Source organism: Tympanuchus pallidicinctus, unplaced genomic scaffold, assembly GCF_026119805.1.
Source record: "Tympanuchus pallidicinctus isolate F22 unplaced genomic scaffold, pur_lepc_1.0 scaffold36, whole genome shotgun sequence".
Classification (NCBI taxonomy): domain Eukaryota; kingdom Metazoa; phylum Chordata; class Aves; order Galliformes; family Phasianidae; genus Tympanuchus; species Tympanuchus pallidicinctus.
The window spans coordinates 1,154,063-1,172,220 of record NW_026294754.1 but is presented as its reverse complement, the minus strand read 5'-3'; the positions used below and the strand labels follow the sequence as shown (position 1 = coordinate 1,172,220).

The window sequence follows — 18,158 nt, the reverse complement described above, 5'->3', positions numbered from 1 at the left end:
CTCCTTCTCCATGTGAGAAATGTATTTTGCTGTGTGTAGCTTGCAGAGAAACCACCTCTCAGTGAGCCTGGCAGGAAGTTTTGCAGCTTCACCCCTCATCCCTTGGAGGAAATGAGGCTGAACTTCACCCCTTCACCATCCATAGGCAAATTTATGAGTTTCTGAGCAAGCTGTGCTCCTGTGCTTGTAGAAGGGATGATTGAGAATGGCAGGGCCAGTGCTGCCAGTTCTGCCACCTCTGTAGTGTTTGAGAGCAGACAGAAATCACTGTGGAAATGGGAGGAGGACTCAGCAGAAGGCTCTGCTTTGCCAGACACAAAGTTTGGTGTGGCTCTGCACATCCTTAGAGAGCTGAGGTCCGTTTGTTTCTTTTCACTGTATTTACACCTTCCAGCTTTTAATATTAAGTATGTTTAAATATTGCAAGATTTATTTAAGGCTTGCTTAATAATGAATGCATTTAAATATTTAAAATCATCTTCCTTTTATAAATAAGTTTTTATTTTTGATAATTTGACATAAATATTTGATGTTTGGGGTACATATTTTAATGCACAAAAGCTTCTGGAATACAAGCTGTTGGCAATAATGATAATAATGATGATGATAATGACTATCCCCATGTATGTAAGCCCCTGTGGAGAGTTCCAAACAATTTCCAACCACTTTCTGGAAATACTCTTCGCTTTCTTACAGGAGCAAAGTCAGGTGATGTGGTAATGTTAGATATGAATGCATCATAGCAAAAGAACATGCTATGCTCTGAATTAAAACTGAATTTCAGTGAAAAGACTCACAAAACTTTTCAATAAGAGTAAAAATAGGGTTGGTGGATGTTCATCTTCACTCTACAACAGATCTGCCTGGTGGAAAAATGCCCAGCACTATCAACAGCTGTAATCTGTGACATGACAGAAACCAAAGCTTTGGGATTCGAGGCTGAACCGAAACAAAAGCAGAGGTGGGAGGAAAGCAGAGCCACAACCTTTGCACTGACCCTGTCCTCACACATCTGGCATCAGCTGCACCGCAATCTGCCTTGCAGAGGGGATGTCTGTGTGATGCTGATTTGTAGCTTAGTTGTGATCCCTCGCACGAATGCTGAATCAGAAAGGAGGAAACCCAAACCACTTGGAGAGCTTGTTCCACACACAGGCTTTCACAGTGCTCCTCGCTGCTCCTCCCAAACCAAGGGGAGCTGAGTTCCACTGTAACGCAGGAAAAGGGGCACCAAAATCACTCGGGATTTTCTTAAAGCTGCTCTGAGCTGTGTGAAAAACATCATGCATATCCCTTCCTCCTCCCTGCAAGGGTTGGTCGTAAGGCTGAGCCTGCAGGGGGGCACTGGCTGGGGTGGCCCCTTGTTTTCAGCTTTGGAGAAGGAGGGGCTGTGATTTCAGGTGCGTTTTGTGTTCATGGTTTGCTTGCAATAAATCTTTGCTGCTTTTTGCCTTCATCGAAGTGAACTGTTTTAGTCTTCAATGTGAAAAACACAGAGCTTTAAGGCTCCAGAGAATGATAGAATGACAGAATGGCCTGGGCTGCAAAGGAGCACAGCGCTCATCCAGCTCCAAGCCCTGCTGTGTGCAGGTCGCCAAGCAGCAGCCCAGGCTGCCCAGAGCCACATCCAGCCTGGCCTTGAATGCCTGCAGGGATGGGGCATCCACAGCCTCCTTGGGCAACCTGTGCCAGTGCCTCACCACCCTCTGCCTCCAAAACTTCCTCCTCACATCCAACCCAAACCTCCCCTGTCTCACTTTCAAGCCATTCCCTTTGTCCTGTCACCAGCCACCTGCCACCAGTATTTCCCACTAAACCATGTCAGTACTGCATCTGAATCTGAACGTTTCTTGAACGCAATGCGTGCTGAAATGGATGGTGTAAGAGTCTCACTGATGGGAAAGGAGACTGGCTTGGAAGAGATCCATTGCTCAGTTATCCTCATGCAGCACAGGTACAGTAGGTGTGTACAGAACAGCCACAAATACAGAAGGAACATCTGGAAACTGACTTGAATGGAAGAAATGAGTCTGATGGGCATCTGAAGACTGAGATGTATGTGTAAGTGCACGTAGGGTTGTTGCATATATGGAAACGTATATGAAAAGACTGAGACTGGAAGGTCCTCCTTCAGATTCCCACCTGGGTTCTGCTCAGTCTGTTGAGAACAGAGACCCACATCATCTTGCTTCCACTGGCAATTCTTGAGAGGAAGAAATGTATTTTTTTGGTTACTGACCAGCAGTGAGAGCAGACTTAATATGAAACATTGTCAGAAATTGCTGTTTGAAATGTAAATTGCTATTCTGCAGACAGCATTGTTGTCTGGACAGTGAAAGTGGCTTTGTTGTTGTATCCCACTTAACCTCTCATCTTTGCTTCCTATGGTGTGTATTTACTCTATAAATGAGTTGGCTTCCCAGACTGGCTCATTCCTCATCTCTTTGATAATAGTCTGCTGCCAAAGTAGTATTTCACTTTTATTCATCAGAACTATCTCTGCAGTAGGACTGTGGTGCTCAGTGTCACAGTGAGACTGATTTTCCCAAGACAGTGAGCTGTGAATTCTTGGGAGCTCTGCTTTTGCAGTTGGCTTTCCTCAACACACTGCCGTGACAGAGTTCAGAAGGAGGAGAATTGGTTTTGTATGAAACCAGATCCTGGGCTACATCCTATATTATAGGGCCCTTGTAATGGAAGATAAAGTTATCACCTAACTGAATAGTGCCATATATGCAGAGGGAGCCCCAGGGCTTTCTCATGACTCATTCTCTTATTGCCTTCTCTCCCAGAGTCGACAACTGGAATCGGAAACTGGAACGACCGAGGAGCACAGCCTCAACAAGGAGGCTCGGAAATGGGCAACCCGCGTGGCCCGCGAGCACAAGAACATCATCCACAGCCAGAGGGTACGTGGTGTAACCACTGCTCTGCACACTGCACTTCTTGCAGCTCCCTGCTGTACGAAAGAATCATAGAATCATAGAATCACCAAGGTTGGAAAAGACCTAAAAGCTCATCCAGTCCAACCGTTCACCTATTCCCAACAGCTCCCACTAAACCACGTCCCTCAACACAACATCCAGTCTTTCCTTGAACACCCCCAGGCTCGGTGCCTCCACCACCTCCCTGGGCATCCATTGCAGTGCCTGACCACCCTTTCTGAACAGTAACACTTCCTCATGTCCAGCCTGAATCTCCCCTGCCGTAGCTTGAAGCCATTCCCCCTGCTCCTATCACTGATGGCACAAGAGCAGAGGCCGACCCCCAGCTCCCTGCAGCCTCCCTTCAGGAAGTTATAGAGAGCAGTGAGGTCTCCCCTGAGCTCTTCTTCTCCAGGCTGAACATTCCCAGCTCCTTCAGCCTCTCCTCATCAGCCCTGTGTTCCAGACCCCTTACCAGCTTTGTTGCCCTCCTTTGAACACGTTCCAGGGCCTCAATGTCTTTCTTGCAGTGAGGGGCCCAAAACTGGACACAGCACTCGAGGTGTGGCCTCATGAGTGCTTGAATACAGGGGAACAATCACCTCTCTGCTCCTGCTTGCAACACTGTTTCTGATGCAAGCCAGAAGAAGAGCTGCTGCCAGCACCAGGGAGTTATTGCTGTGGGCTGTCTCTCCAAGCTATCTGCCTTTTTCATTTTCTCTTGTCTCAGTGCTACCAGCTTTACAGCTGCTCAGCTTCTGTGCTTTGACGGCGTGTTTTGTTACTCCTGTATAAATCTGAAGTTACGGCATCTTTCTTGCTGCAGATAACTGAGGGATGCATTTTGTCTGCTTTGTGTGGAGCTGAGGTGGTTTTGGGATGCAGCTGCGAGTGAGAATAAAGTTTGGAGAAATGCACCCTTTAGTGGGTCAGAGAGCTTCTGAAATATCTGTGGCTCTCCTGCTCCTGTCTGGGAATCATAGAATGATACAATGGCCTGGGTTGAAAAGATGCTCATCCCATTTCTACCCCCTGCTAAGTGCAGGGTGGCCAAGCAGCAGCCCAGGCTGCCCAGAGCCACATCCAGCCTGGCCCTGAATGCCTGCAGGGATGGGGCATCCACAGCCTCCTTGGGCAACCTGTGCCACTGCCTCACCACCCTTGGGGTGAAAAACTCTGAGGGTGAGATCAAAGCATCCTGCCTCTGTCACAACCCAGAGATGAGCAGGGAAACAGCTAACCTCTTCCTAAAGAGGTTTGACAGCATTTTACATGCTATGGTCAAGGCTAGCTTGCAAAGACTACATTAAATTCTATTAGAGAGGATGAAGCTGTACTGTGATATCCATCATACCGTGTAATGCACAATAAGGGCAGTGAGGCACAGGTTGCTCAGAGAGGTGCTGGTGCCCCATCCCTGCAGACACCCGAGGTCAGGGGATGTTGCTGTGAGCAGTGATGGAGCTGTGGGTGCCTCTGTGCATTGTGAGGAGTGGGACCAGACTGCCTTTAAGGGCCCCTTCCAACTCCAACCATTCGGTGATATTCAACGAGCTTTTGCCCTGGAAATGGGGGCACAGCTCCTGCTTCAGAGATTTGAGCCGTTCCTCAGACTTCCCACAGAATGCACCAAGCAAGAAATGGGACCAGAACAGCTCCCCCATCTTGTCTGCCTTCTGCTGAACCTGGCTCACTGTATTGCAAAAAGCAGAAGTCGTAGCATGGGGCAGAAGGCATTAAGAGAGGGGATGTTGAATCCATAATTAAAACACGACAGAAGAATTCCCCTTGGTGGAAGGAGGGGTATCCTGGGTTCTGGTCATTGCTTGTGTTACTCCTGCTTATTCTCCAGGAACTGTAACACAAAATGTATCAACAGCCACAGAATGACTCAAATATCTGCAGATAATGGTTGGCTATCTGTGAAATCACATGCTTTGGTTATTTTCCCTTTGGATGAGTGCAGTCTACGTGTATGTCCATAAAGGCAGGAAGCTCCAGCATGCATTCTGTGATTCTCCTGCACGCACACAGCTCCTGCAAACACAGCAAACCTTCTTTGGCTCCCACTGCCCGAGGGCTGTCATGGTGCTAGTGACTTTTCACTTCCCATTTCAGATGCTCTTTTAAACCTGACATAAGCACAGACCATCGTGTCTGTCTTAGATATATAAATACCAGCGTGCAGACGAGTGGCTTCATACCACACAGTCTTCTTTTCTCCAAGGTGATGAAATATTCTCCTAAGTAAACTCCCATTTGAAATGCTGTGCTTTTCAGTGGTGTTGTGTTCATCGTTTTGTTGCCTGGGATGAATTGCTGTCCGTTGGCCTTGTCAGCCAGTCATTGCTGTGAATTGCTGTGTTTCTCACGTAACATTTCCCACACCTTTGGTGCACTTTCCTATTTCTGGCAGACACTTGAAGAGCTGGAGTGCCACGGGCCTGTGATGTCTGAACAAACCCGAGTGGAACTGGAGCAGAAAATAGATGAAGCCAGAGAAAGCATTCGCAAGGCTGAGGTAAGAAAGGCATCGTTGGGCACCTCCGTTTCTTACCATGGAATGGTTTGTGCTGCTGCTGTTTGATTCTAGGTGTGGAAATGCAAGCATCCAGAATCAGGGGGTTTTAACGTACCTGCCAGGTAGGTTTTCTGTGGTTTCTTATCTCTCAAATCACTGAATGAACTTACTGAAAGGTAGGAGGTAAAAAGAATTACATTGAAAAGAACCTCCTGATGGAGAGCGATGGGATTTGCTGTGTTTCCTGCTATTGTGCACATGTCTCTGTTTGGAGGCTGTGTCTTAAGTAGGCCAAAAGTTTCCCTTTCCTTGAAGGGACTGGCAGCAGAAAATCATGATCATTTCTGCATACTCGTGTTTCTATGTTTCTAGGAGTTACTGTGTGCCAATGTGACTTCTGTGAGAACACAGAAACTATCTCAAAGAATGGCCTGGGCTGCAAAGGAGCTCAATGCTCATCCAGCTCCAAGCCCTGCTGTGTGCAGGTCGCCAACCAGCAGCCCAGGCTGCCCAGAGCCACATCCAGCCTGGCCTTGAATGCCTGCAGGGATGGGGCATCCACAGCCTCCTTGGGCAACCTGGCAATTTGGATGCACATATCTGTAGTGTCAGTGGGAAAGCACTTCAAGGGCTCTTTGTATCTCCTTGTACCTCCACTCTGAGGCACTCATGGAAAAGCTGCAGTGGATTGTGAAGCCTTCTGGGGGCCTTACCAGGCTCTTGGCTTTGTGTTTGACTGTCAGAGTTTGGCTCCTGAAGCTGACCGTCTGCATGGCCACAGGAGCTACTGCAAGCAAGAGGAAATGATCAATTCATTTACAGCTGAGCATGGTGCATAATTAAAACTGTAGAGCAAACGCAATTATTTCAGTTAAGTGCTTCTCACAGATAATCAGAGTACCTGGTGTAATTAGGAATGTGATTTCCAGCTCAAGAGGTTAGAAAACACAGAGTGAAAATATTCCACCTACTGATAGGCTGAATGTTCGCCTCTTTGCTAAAGCAAACCCACTTCTCCGAGCAGAAAGTGTTCTAAAATGCAGTTGTCTTTCATTCTGAGCAATGTATTTCCAACAGACTGGGCTCCACAGTGATTCGGTGCGTGTGTGATTAATGATTAAGTACACAGAGAGCATGGGAATGAAAGATAAAAACAGCAGCAGAAGCAAAACTGGGATAAGAAGTTGCAGAGGGGAAGGTTCTTGCACAAAAATAGCATTGATCAATTCCAGAGCTTAAGTGCTTGCAAAGCCTGAGTAGGCATCGTTAGCAGAACCCAATTAATGGATGGAAATGTGCTTGAGCAAAACGATAGCACGGTCCCTTGGGATGGGTGGCAGAGAGCAAACATGGACACCAGTATTTTTATTTGTTAAATCGTTGGAAGCCTGAATGTTGGAAGTAAATGCTGCTGTAATGGAGGCTAAGCAGGAGATGGGTGGTAGGAATCAGGCCGTGGTGCTGCATGAACACTGCAGGGAGCATGAGGGAGTGACAGCCAGCCCCTGTCTGTGCTAAGACTGCAAAGAAGACCTGAGAGTGTTTGAGGCCTTCTGACCAGCAGACAGTTGGCTTTTCAGAGAGGATTAGCTGAGAGAGACTGGGACAAACTTGCAGATTCCTTTAGCCTCAGCCACAGACTATCACAGAATCGTGGAACCATAGAATGGGTTGGGTTGGAAGGGAGCTCAAAGATCACCTCCAACCCCCCACCAATGCAGGGCCACCAACCTCCCCATCTCACAGCAGCCCAGGCTGCCCAGGGCCCCATCCAACCTGGCCTTGAACACCTCCAGGGATGGACGGGGCATCACAGCCTCTCTGGGCAGCTGTTCCAGCCCCTCACCACTCTCTCTCTAAACAACTTCCCCCTGACATCCAACCTCCAGCTGCCCTCCCTCAACTCCAAACCATTTCCCCTTGTCCTGCTGCCATCTCCCCTTGCACAGAGCTGACTCCCCTCCTGTCTGCAGGCTCCCTTGAGGCACTGCAGGCTGCACTGAGGTCACCCCGCAGCTTCTCTTCTCCATGCTCAACAAGCCCAGCTCCCTCAGCCTGTCTTTGTAGGGAGGTGCTGCAGCCCTCTGCTCATCTTTGTGGCTCCTCCAGATCCCTCTCAATATAGCTGGGAATAGACAGACAGTGCCAAGAAGCGAAGGTTTATGTAAGACAATTGAGGAATGAGATCAGCAGTAAGGCCAGCAGCATTCAGTAGGAAGCAGTGGTCTTTTCCAAAAGTGGAGAGAAGAACAGAGCAAAGCTGGGAGGCACATTGGGCAGGAAGCACCCTGCCAGGAAGGTGAGTCAGAAAGGCAGCATAGAAGGGAATAAATAACTCTCACATTTGCTCTCACATCTAACGAGAGCAGATGCAGAGTGATGGATGCAATCCTTGTAAACACTAAACAGCGCTCGGAAGAGGTGGAGATGGTGAATGTTCTTCTGTGAGATGTGTTTCACAGTGTTTGGAAGAAAGCTAAGAGGGAAAACGATGTCGTTCCTTGGTTTTGTGGTGCCAGACGGTGTGTTGTAGTTAAAATGTCACCTTTCCAGTCACTGGTGTCTTTCAGTCACTTACATTCTTTACTATGAGAGTGGTGAGGTGCTGGAATAGGCTGCCCAGAGCCACATCCAGCCTGGCCTTGAATGCCTGCAGGGATGGGGCATCCACAGCCTCCTTGGGCAACCTGTGCCAGTGCCTCACCACCCTCTGGCTCAAAAGCTTCCCCCTCATATCCAATATAAACCCCCTGTCTCACTTTAAAGCCATTCCCCCATCACTGTCCACCCTCTTCTTATGGTGTGTTGGTGTGTAGTGCAGTTCCTCACTCCAGGGCCGTTCTCCCTTCTTGCCTATGTTTTTTGTGTTGTTTTTTTTTCTCATTCAGTGTGTTTTCTTTCTGAAATGGTGTTTGTGGGTATAGAAACATAGAACCACAAAATGGTTGGAGTTGGAAGGGACTCTTGAAGGCCTTTGGCTCCCACTGCCCACAGTGCACAGGGACACCCCCAGCTCCATCAGTGCTCAGAGCCCCATCCCCTGACCCCAGTGTCTGCAGGGATGGGGCACCACCACCTCTCTGGGCAAAATCAGTTGAAATAGAAAAGATGTGAACTGATGTGCTTTCTCATTGGTCTGCTGTGCACGGATGTGTTCATCTCTTTGTCTTCTTCTTCAGACATGCAGAACCCTTTGAAATGCAGCAGCTGAGAGGAGCCCAGGAGCTGTGCAGTGTGTAGAGCTTAGAGCTTTGTCTCACAAGCACTGAGGGTGTGGAGTGGGCACGTTTCGAAGCAAAGAGATACAGTCAAAATGTGCATCCAATGGAGACATCTTGAAACCTGGTTCCTGTTGGCTTTTGCCTTCTTCAAGATGTGCTTCAGCAGAAGGACGGAGGTTGGCACATTCACAGCTCAGTGGGTTATTTTTGATCTTGCTCTCCATGTGATGGAAGGCATTTTTCTTTGTGATCTCTCGCAGAGCACTCTCCTTGATTAAAATTTGGGAGAAATACGACTTTCTCTTGAAGGCTCTTATCCAATTGATAGGTAGCAGATGATAGATTGTATGACTTGGAGACACCCCAGGTCAGGGGATGGGGCTGTGAGCACCTGATGGAGCTGTGGGTGTTCATTGCTGGCAGTGGGACCCGATGGCCTTTAGGGGTCCCTTCCAACTCCAGCCATTCTGTGGTTCTGTGATACACAATGGCTGATAACCACAGCACTTCCTTTATTGCTCTTCAGGTGAAAAGCTTTTGGTTTGGTTTGTGGAAGGGCTTGGTTTTGTTCTGCTCACTTCTTACACAGTGAATGTAGGAATATGTCTGATAATGCCCCTGGCCTTGGCAGAAGGCTAGAATGTGGTGCAATTAATGCTATAGCATGGAGTTCAGATTCAGAGGAGCTCCATCCTTGTCAGAGCAGCTTTGAACCTCTGATTCATATGGGGTGGATTCCAAGAAAGACAAGCACTGGGAGCAGGCCTGGGTGTGACACAATTTGAGCATCATCTGCAGAGGAGATGGGCACCTGAAGGTCTCAGTAAAATAAATTATTTGTGTATTCAGTAAAATAAATTATTTGTGTAGCTCCTTTGCACTCAACCAACCAACTGAACTGAACTCCTGGTCTTCTCTTTGCTGTGGCTGTTGGTTCAGGCAGTTTGATGGCTCACATTTTCTTTAAAACACCTTCCCAATTCCCCACTATCAGAGATATTAGAGGTACAACTGCATTAAATATACCGTGCATATGTATGCTGTCTCCACTGATCTGTCCTGCACAAATAAGGAGGAGTTGAAGCTGACCCTTCAGCTTCCATAATTGCTTCTTCAGCCCGCATCCCAGGCCCTGAGGTGGAGTTACTCCAATCCTATTCATCTCTCACACTGAAGATCCCAGCCCTTTGCTTGGTGTGAGCAGTGCAGTTGGTCTCAGGGCTGAACTATTTTTTCTCAGTGATGATGGCAGATATCCCATCTGTGCTGAGGTCTTCTCTCCAGGAAGGTCTTGGGGGCCTCCGCAGCAATTAATCCAATTTCCACTTAATTATACGGAGATGCATTTTGTCTCGTAATTAGGATATCTACGACCCTCAAGAGAGTGTTTGTAGCAGATAACATTTGATTAAGACTCATTATAGTGCTGTTTACTTCGTTTGATGAGTTCAGAAGCTTAGGTTCGTTTCTGATTGTGGACGGAGGGCTGCCGTCGTGTCCCCTTGTAGCCATGAATATTTATGCCTGTGCTGTGATAACAGTGGTGTTGCTGGCTGTGCTCCTGCTCTATCCGAGGATCTCATCTGTTAATCGTGTGCTGGGTGCCTCCTCCAGCATCTCAGTTGAACCTTCTGCGTGGTCTCTTATTCTCTGCTCATTGGAAATGTGAGAAAATCTCATTCCGTGTGCTTCACCGAAAAGATGGAAGGGAGTAAGGCTACCAACAGGAAAAGAAGCTCCATTTGTGAAATGTCACTTGCTGCCACCTCCAGCTCTTCCCAGGAAACATATGTTTGGGAGGGCAGTGCTGGGTAAGCAGATTGCTCGCCCGGCGTGAGACGAGCGCTGCGTGCTGCTGAGCTGGGCAGATCTGAACCACGGCCTGACGTCCCTGGGTTGGGAATGCTGGCCTTGCAAATGTACAGCATAATGTGCTTGTAAGATTCCTGCATTCCTCAGGTCTGTTTCCTCTACACAGCCTTCAGCCACTCTGCCCCTATAGCATTGCCTGCGGTTGTTGTGGCCAAAGTGCAGGACCTCATCCTCGTTGAACCTCATCACCTTCAGCCCAGCTCTCCAGCCTGTCCAGATCCCTCTGTAGAGCCTTGCTACCCCCAGGCAGATCCACACTTCCAGCCAACTTTGTGTCATCTGTAAACGTGCTGAGCTGCACTCAGTGCCCTTGTGCAGCTCCTCAGTGAAGGCATTGAACAGGACAGGCCCCAGCACTGAGCCCTGGGGATGTCTTGTGACTGCAGGGGAGGCAGGGAAGGGTATTGCTGTGCTGTGCTGAGTGTTCCAGCATCCAGGTGCACAGAGATGCATTAATATGTAGAGTTGACGACGGCAAGGAACCCCTCCCACCCCCCAAAAGTGTGCACTGTGTGTGCCATGAAATGGAAGAAGCACCACAAGTGTAAGGAATGAGAAAGTTTATTCTGAAGGTTGTTCAATTAGTCTTTAATTCTCTGTTATCTTCTCAGTGGTCGCCTGGGGTGGAGGCAGGAAGGCTGACAGTCTTGGTGGCTCCTAAACTTCCATGCCGGCCTCAGCAGCGCTCGGTTACGGTGCTTCCTTCTCTTCTGGACGTGGTGTCTGTGGGATTTTGGAGCTTGGCCCATCCATCCCTTTCAGCCTCTTGTTCCGTCCTCACCTTCAGAGTTCTGCTTCACACAATCCATGTGGTTCCTGGAGGCGCTGATGTGTGCAGCACTGCAGGTCCTGACTGGGCTGTTGATCTGCAAGTGCGAAGGGGAGGAAGGATGAAAGGAGCAGCCTCCTGCCTGCTGCCCTGTGCTGCCCTCCTGCACAGCCCTGCTCACCGGGTTGCTGCTCTGAAAATGGTTTCCTTGGCCATTTGGGGCTCAGTGTGTCAGCAAGGCCACGTTGACGCGGCCACTGCAATCAGCAGGTGTGGTGCCAGCACCTGCAGTGGGGTCAGGACTCAGCAAAACAGACTCAGAGTTTTGGAGAAAGAACAGGAGGATCTTGGGGAGCTTCCATTATTCTGTAGGAGCTCAACAGCTCACAGAATGGATGTGACTTACCTTTTTTGTAGGACACCAGTTTGGAGGGCTGAGCTGCAACACTTTGGCTCATCTGGTGCCATCAGTGTTGGGCTGTAAATCTGCAAGGCAGAGGGGGAGGAATGAAAGGAGCAGCCTCCTGCCCTGCTGCCCTGTGCTGCTCCCCCTGCACAGCCCTGCTCACCGGGTTGCTGCTCTGCCAGCCATTTCCATGGCCGTGTGGGGCTGCCTGTGTCCCCAGGGCTGTATTGGAGGCATGGAGACCAGATGGAGAGCTGAGGACAGGCGCGTGTCCTCCTCTGGTTCCATCTTGGAGCGGATGCCCTTCTGCAAGGCAGAGGGGCAAGAAGGCAGAAAGGAGCAGCCTGCTGCCCTGCTGCCCTGTGCTGCCCTCCCCTGCACAGCCCTGCTCACCAGGTTGCTGCTTTGAAAATGGTTTCCTTGGCCATTTGGGTCACCAATGCCATGTTGACACAGGCACTGCGGTCTGCAGGTCCGGTGCCAGCACCTGGAGTGGGGCCAGGACTCAGCAAAGCAGCACCAAATGTTGGGGTGAGGGCAGGGGGAATTTTGAGAGCTTCCCTGATCCTGTAGCAGCACGACAGGCTCCAGTTTGGAGCTGACTTATCTTTTTTGTTGGACAGCACTTTTGAGGGCTGAGCTGCAGCACTTTGGGTCATCTGGTGCCATTTTAGGGGGGGCTGTCCATCTGCAAGGCAGAGGGGAAGCAATGAAAGGAGCAGCCTCCTGCCTGCTGCCCTGTGCTGCCCTCCCCTGCACAGCCCTGCTCACCGGGATGCTGCTCTGAAAATGGTTTCCTTGGCCATTTGGGTCACCAATGCCACGTTGACACAGGCACTGTGGTCTGCAGGTCCGGTGCCAGCACCTGGAGTGGGGTCAGGACTCAGCAAAGCAGCACCAAATGTTGGGGTGAGGGCAGGGGGTTTTTGGGAGCTTCCTTGGAGCTATAGGAGCACAGCGAGCTCCAGTTTGGAGTTGACTTATCTTTTTTGTAGGACACCCATTTGGAGGTCTGAGCTGAGACTCTTTTAATCATCTGGTGCCATTTTTTGGGGGGCTGTCCATCTGCAAGGCAGAAGGGGAGGAAGGATGAAAGGAGCAGCCTCCTGCCCTGCTGCCCTGTGCTGCCCTCCCCTGCACAGCCCTGCTCACCGGGTTGCTGTCCCCAGGGCTGTGAGGAAAGGCCACTGCAGTCAGCAGGTCCGGTGCCAGCACCTGGAGTGGGGTCAGGACTCAGCACAGCAGCCCCCAACATTGGGGCAGGGCAAGGGAAAGCATGGGGAGCTGGCAGGGTCCCGCAGGAGCGAGGCGGGCTGCAGTTTGGGAGCGACTTATCTGTGGTGGGGGTGAGCACAGGAGCGTCTCGCCGTCCTGCTGTGTCCCTGTCCCCGTGTGTGGCTGTGAGGCAGAGGAGGAGCGGCCCCATCCATCGCCATGGGCTGCTCCTGCCCGCCACAGCCCTGGCTCCCTGGGTCCTGGGCGGCGCTCTGGGGCTGGCACTGCCCTTGTGCTCAGCATTCCGGGCTGCTGTGACACCAAGCTGGCTCTGGAACACAGCCCCCCCAGCGTGGTGCTCTTGTGACATGGCTGTGCCGGCTGCAGGGGGCTTCCTGGAGCTGCTGGCTGCCCCTGGCAACGTGGCCGTGCCATAGCAGGGCTGGTGCTCCCTGGCCTGGGGCTGCTGCCTTGCGCCGTCCGTCTCATAAATGATGCGTTGTTCATCGCTGGGTGTCTGATGGTGCTTTGGCCGTGGCAGCATGAGCGTCACTGCGCGGTGTGTGAGAAGAGGAAGGCCATCTTTGGCATCCAGCTTTGCCATGTGATCGGGGGGCTTGGATTGCAAGCAGCCAGGGAGGGGATCCTCAGGGCATCCCGCTTTGAGGCTGGTGATGGGAATGGATGGTGTGGGCCTGAGCTGGCTGCCAGGGCAGTAAGAGAGCAGCAAAGGTGCAGGATAAGAGAAGTGCAGTAGGGAAATGTGCCTGCGTGGGAGCCCAACTCAAATGCCTGCAGACGAATGCACAGAGCATGGGGAAGGAGCCACAAGTGTGTCAGGTGTGTGTGTGCCTACAGGGCTGTGATGTCAGTGGCATCACTGAGCTGTGGTGGGATGGCTGTCATGAGTGGAGTGCAGCAATGGAGCAGGCTGCTGGCGGACCTTATGGCGGCCTTCCAGGACCTGAAGGGGACCTACAGAAAAGCTGGGCAGGGACTTTTTATGTGGGCAGGTGGAGGCAGGATGAGGAGAAATGACTTCCAACTGGAGGAGGGTAGGTTTAGAGTAGGGATTGGGAGGAAATGCTTTCCTGTGAGGGTGGTGAGACAGTGGTGCAGGTTGCCCAGCCAGGCTGTGGATGCCCCGTCCCTGGAAGCACTGAAGGCCAGGCTGGATGGGGCTGTGAGCAAGCTGGGCTATGGGAGGTGTCCCTGCCTGCAGCAGGGGGTTGGGAGTGGGTGAGCTTCAAGGTCCTTCAACCCAAACCTTTCTGTGATACCATGATATACAAGTGCATAAGTAGAAAGAGATGGTGACAATAAGGAAACCCTCTTGAGAGCTCATGGTTTGGATGTGATGAGATGGAAGAAGCACTGTGGGTGTAAGGAATGAGAAAGATTATTCTGAAGGTTTTTACATGAGTCTTTAATTCAGTGTTATCTTCTTGGTGGTCGTCTGGTGGTCGAGGCAGGAAGGCTGTCAGTCTCATTGCTCCTAAACTTCCATCCTTGGTCCAATAATTCCAGTGCCAGCACCTGCAGTGGGGCCAGGGCTCAGCAAAGCGGTGTGAAATGTTGGGGTGTGGGCAGGGGGATCTTGGGGAGCTGCCAGGGTCCTTTAGGACTGAGAAAGGGTGACATTTGTGGCTGGCTTGTCTGTCCTGTAAGCGTGGAGACCGTTCAGAGAGCTGAGGAGAGGCGTGTGTCCTGCTCTGGTTCCATCTTGGTCTGGATGCCCATCTGCAAGGCAGAGGGGGAGGAAGAAAGGAGCAGCCTGGTGCCCTGCATCCTTGTTGAACTGCATCCCATTGGGCGCAGCCCAGCCATCAGCCAGTCCAGGACCCTCTGTAGGCCCTTCCTGATGGACGCTTCCACCCATCGTGGTGCCATCTGCAAACGTCCTGAGCTGCACTCAGTGCCCTCATGCAGCTCCTCAGGGAAGACACTGAACAGGACAGGCCCTGGTGACCGCCTGCCAGCTGGATGTGCCTCCATGCAGCTCTGCTCTCTGGGCCCAGCCCTCAGCCAGTTCTTTACCCCCAGATGCACGTGTCCCAGCCACGGGCTGCTGCTTGGCTGGGAGAATTCTGTGGCAGGCGGTGCCAAAGGCTGTGCTGAAGCCGACCAGACTCCATCAGCAGCCTTTGCCTCATCCTCCAGGTGGGTCAGTGGATCCTAGAAGGAGATGAGGTTGGCCAAGATGAGGAATAACTGCCGTAGGACTCCAACTCAGAGAGATCTGCTTGGTTCCAGGATCACACATCAGTCCAGGCTCTGAGGACATCACACTGCTTGTTTCCTGGGTCTGTGTGCTCGAGCACAAGGTGTGCTTTGGAGGCTCTCTCTGCTTGAGGGCAGTCTCTGAACCTTCTGACTATGGAAAATATTCTGGTATTCATAGCAGGAATGCAGAGAAATGTGTTGAAGTTCTGTGGGCACACATTTTATATGCACACTGTGACTTAGAGAATTTGGGTAATTTCCATTCAGCTCAGCTACCTGGGAACGACTCCGTGACCCCAACAAAATCCCACACGCTTCTCTCTTTCTCACCTCCTTCTCCATTCTTCTTTCCCCACCACCTCCTTTCCCAGCTTTGTAATTATGTTTTTATGTATTGGAGCCCAGAGAAAAGCAGCCTCTTGCCGAGGCTGGGGCTGCTGGGTGGGCTCCCTCCATGCCCAGCTTCGCCCTCGTTAACGCAGCCGTCCTCTCCCACCATGTGTGATCCGTGTTTCATTTCCTGCTTGTTTCAGCCCCAGCAGCCTCTCTTGGTTTGGCTGTATGCAGCCAGGCAGGATAGTGAGCATAGAAATTAACTGTTGTAATATGTCAAAACTCCCTACTCGTCCTTCTGCTTCAGGAAGGCTCAGTGTTGGGATGGAACGTGGCCAGTTGTTCCCAGGCAGGCTGACTAGAAATAGTGGTTTGGGGTGAATTCAGGGGGCCGGGGGTTGCAGCAGCCAGGATTCACAAGAAGCCAGTGCAAGCTTTGGGCTGTGGCAAAGGCAGAGGAGATGAAAGGCTGGAGGAGGAACAAGAGCATGCTTACCGGGTTCCCTGGGTCTCTGGCACCATGTGGTGCTGCTTACAGAGCTGCAGATGGATGCTCTGTGCTCAGAACGACGGGGGTTGGAAGGACATCAGAGATCTTCCAGTTCCAGCTCCGCAGGGCAGAGCTCTACGTGGTGCCTCAGGGATCCCAGTTTTGGCTGAGCTTTGCTGGATGGGGATGTTTTGGAGTGGGGTGTTGTTGGTGTGGCTGCCTTTCCACCCAGACATCTTTTAGGGCAACATGGCTGTGAAAGTTCCATTCCTTGCATTTTTGGTTTCTCAGATTTGCTTGCACATCCCAACTTTACCAGCACTGGGCTATGGCTTAAAACCCATTTGCAGGGGAAGGCTGATGCTTGGTTTTGAGAAATTACTGCCATTCCAGAACTTATTTTGACTGTACTCATAGTTCCATCTACACGGGGCATACAACTCTGGTGGCCCAGAATTTAAGTGATACACTGGTTCCCATTAAAAGAATGGTTGAATTTTATACCTTTTTAATTCAGACTAGAATTTTAACATGAGTTTCTCTAACAGGGAAAAACAATTAAGATGATACCTTACTTAGCCAAAACCTTTCCATGGGTTTTCCTTCCTGGTTAAAACAATTTGCCAGATGAGAGGATCCAACTTGCTAATGATTTTGTTCTTAGCAATAGAAAAATACTGCAGTAGCATCAAATGTTTTTTCATGAAGGATTGTTTAGGTCCATTTATAATCCTAATTTCATCCAATTTAAATACCTGTACATGCTTGTAAGTATAGCCCATACCTAAAACAGTTAAATCCTGTCTTGTGACAGCAGGAGGGGAGCAGCCTGGGCTGGGGCCTCGCTCATGGGTCATGATGTTATTCTGCTACCTGAAAAGTGATGGAAAATAAAGCAACTTTACTTCTAGGAAGCTCCATTCAAAACTGAGCCAACAGAGTGCTGGCAGGACTGCATTCGATTGGCTTGGCTGCATTTCTGTGTTTGCTTATTGTTGTTACCCCAACATTTTTATAACCCATTCAAAGGACTTGTAACCAAGCTGTTTGTGGGATGTAAAGGGCACCCGGTTTCCTATGGCCCCTTTTCTTTCTGGGCACAGAAAAGAGCAGTGTAATACATTCTGCTGGGTTTGGTTGCCATGAGTTCCAAAGCAGTTGTTTATCTTCATCTCGTGCGAGCTGTAGGTTTAAAGTCTTCTCTTAATTAAGACTGGAACAGTAAATAAACAAAGCTCTTCTTCCATGTAGAGCAAGGGTAGGTATGTGAGAAACAGATAACAATATTGATATTTTGGTAAACTTTTTGTTCCTTTCATCTTCTTGTAACGTGCCATCAGCTGAGGCAGAAGGAGAGCAGAGAGAAGCAGGGGCCACCCAAACCCTGTTCATAAGCTTTGTGGGTGGCTGACAATTCTAAATGAACATAACGAAATTCCAGACCTCAGCTATTAAATAGTAATTGGTAAATAGCAACAGTAAATAGCAATCTCACTATTAAGTAGGAAAGTATCTGTCCTGCAGTGAAGCTTAATAACAATGCAATCTGGGCAGCGTCCAGCTCTTGCAGGGACTGCTGGGTTTCAGCATTCCAGTGCTTTCAGAGCTCAGCTGCCTTCCTGGAGACACTTGGTGCTGTGGGGAATGTCAACGCTCGCTTGGTTAAACATGTTTTCAAGTCTGCAAGTTCCTGTTAGCGGAGGTCAGTCAGTCCTTGGTGATTTTCTGTAAGCATCCCCTGTCTTCAGTGCTGGTGCGTGGCTTTCTGGCTCCATTCCCACACCAAAACCAAAAGAGAAGATGGAACAAACTGGAGCTGTGCCCTTTGTGCAAGGTGGGTCCTTGCATGGTGGGGTTCCATGCCCCAAGCTGGGGCTCCAGCTTCTGGCATCATCATTATACTACTTTGCCACAGCCAGTTTGGGCAGAGTGATGTTTGAATGAAGTGGTCGTGTCTTTAAATATGTAGCTGTTCCTGCACAAGGAGCAGAATAAGGTTATATTACTGTCTGGCTTTTTTTTTTTTAATATACACACATAGGTAGGAAGCTGTTAGCTCTGGTCTACCAGTACAGTCATTTGGGGGGAAAAAAAAATACATGCATTTGCTGGTAAATAGTGTTATACATCTTTCAAGTGCAGACCTGACCTAACACTTCAAGCACTTTTATGGTTTGTCTGCAG

At 50.1% G+C, this 18,158-nt stretch overlaps 1 protein-coding gene across 3 annotated transcripts in view; it reads left to right on the top strand.

The window, feature by feature from the left end:
- FCHSD2 (FCH and double SH3 domains 2) overlaps positions 1-18,158 on the top strand; it is a 131,052-nt gene that overhangs the window by 88,620 nt on the left and 24,274 nt on the right. For all 3 annotated transcript variants that reach the window (XR_008210301.1, XM_052699283.1, XM_052699284.1), the window contains 2 exons: positions 2,793-2,909; positions 5,341-5,445. Coding sequence is in view for 2 of the 3 variants with exons in the window: in XM_052699283.1 (XP_052555243.1) it covers positions 2,793-2,909; positions 5,341-5,445 (222 nt within the window). In the remaining variant the exon portion in view is untranslated. The remainder of the gene's footprint in view (positions 1-2,792; positions 2,910-5,340; positions 5,446-18,158) is intronic.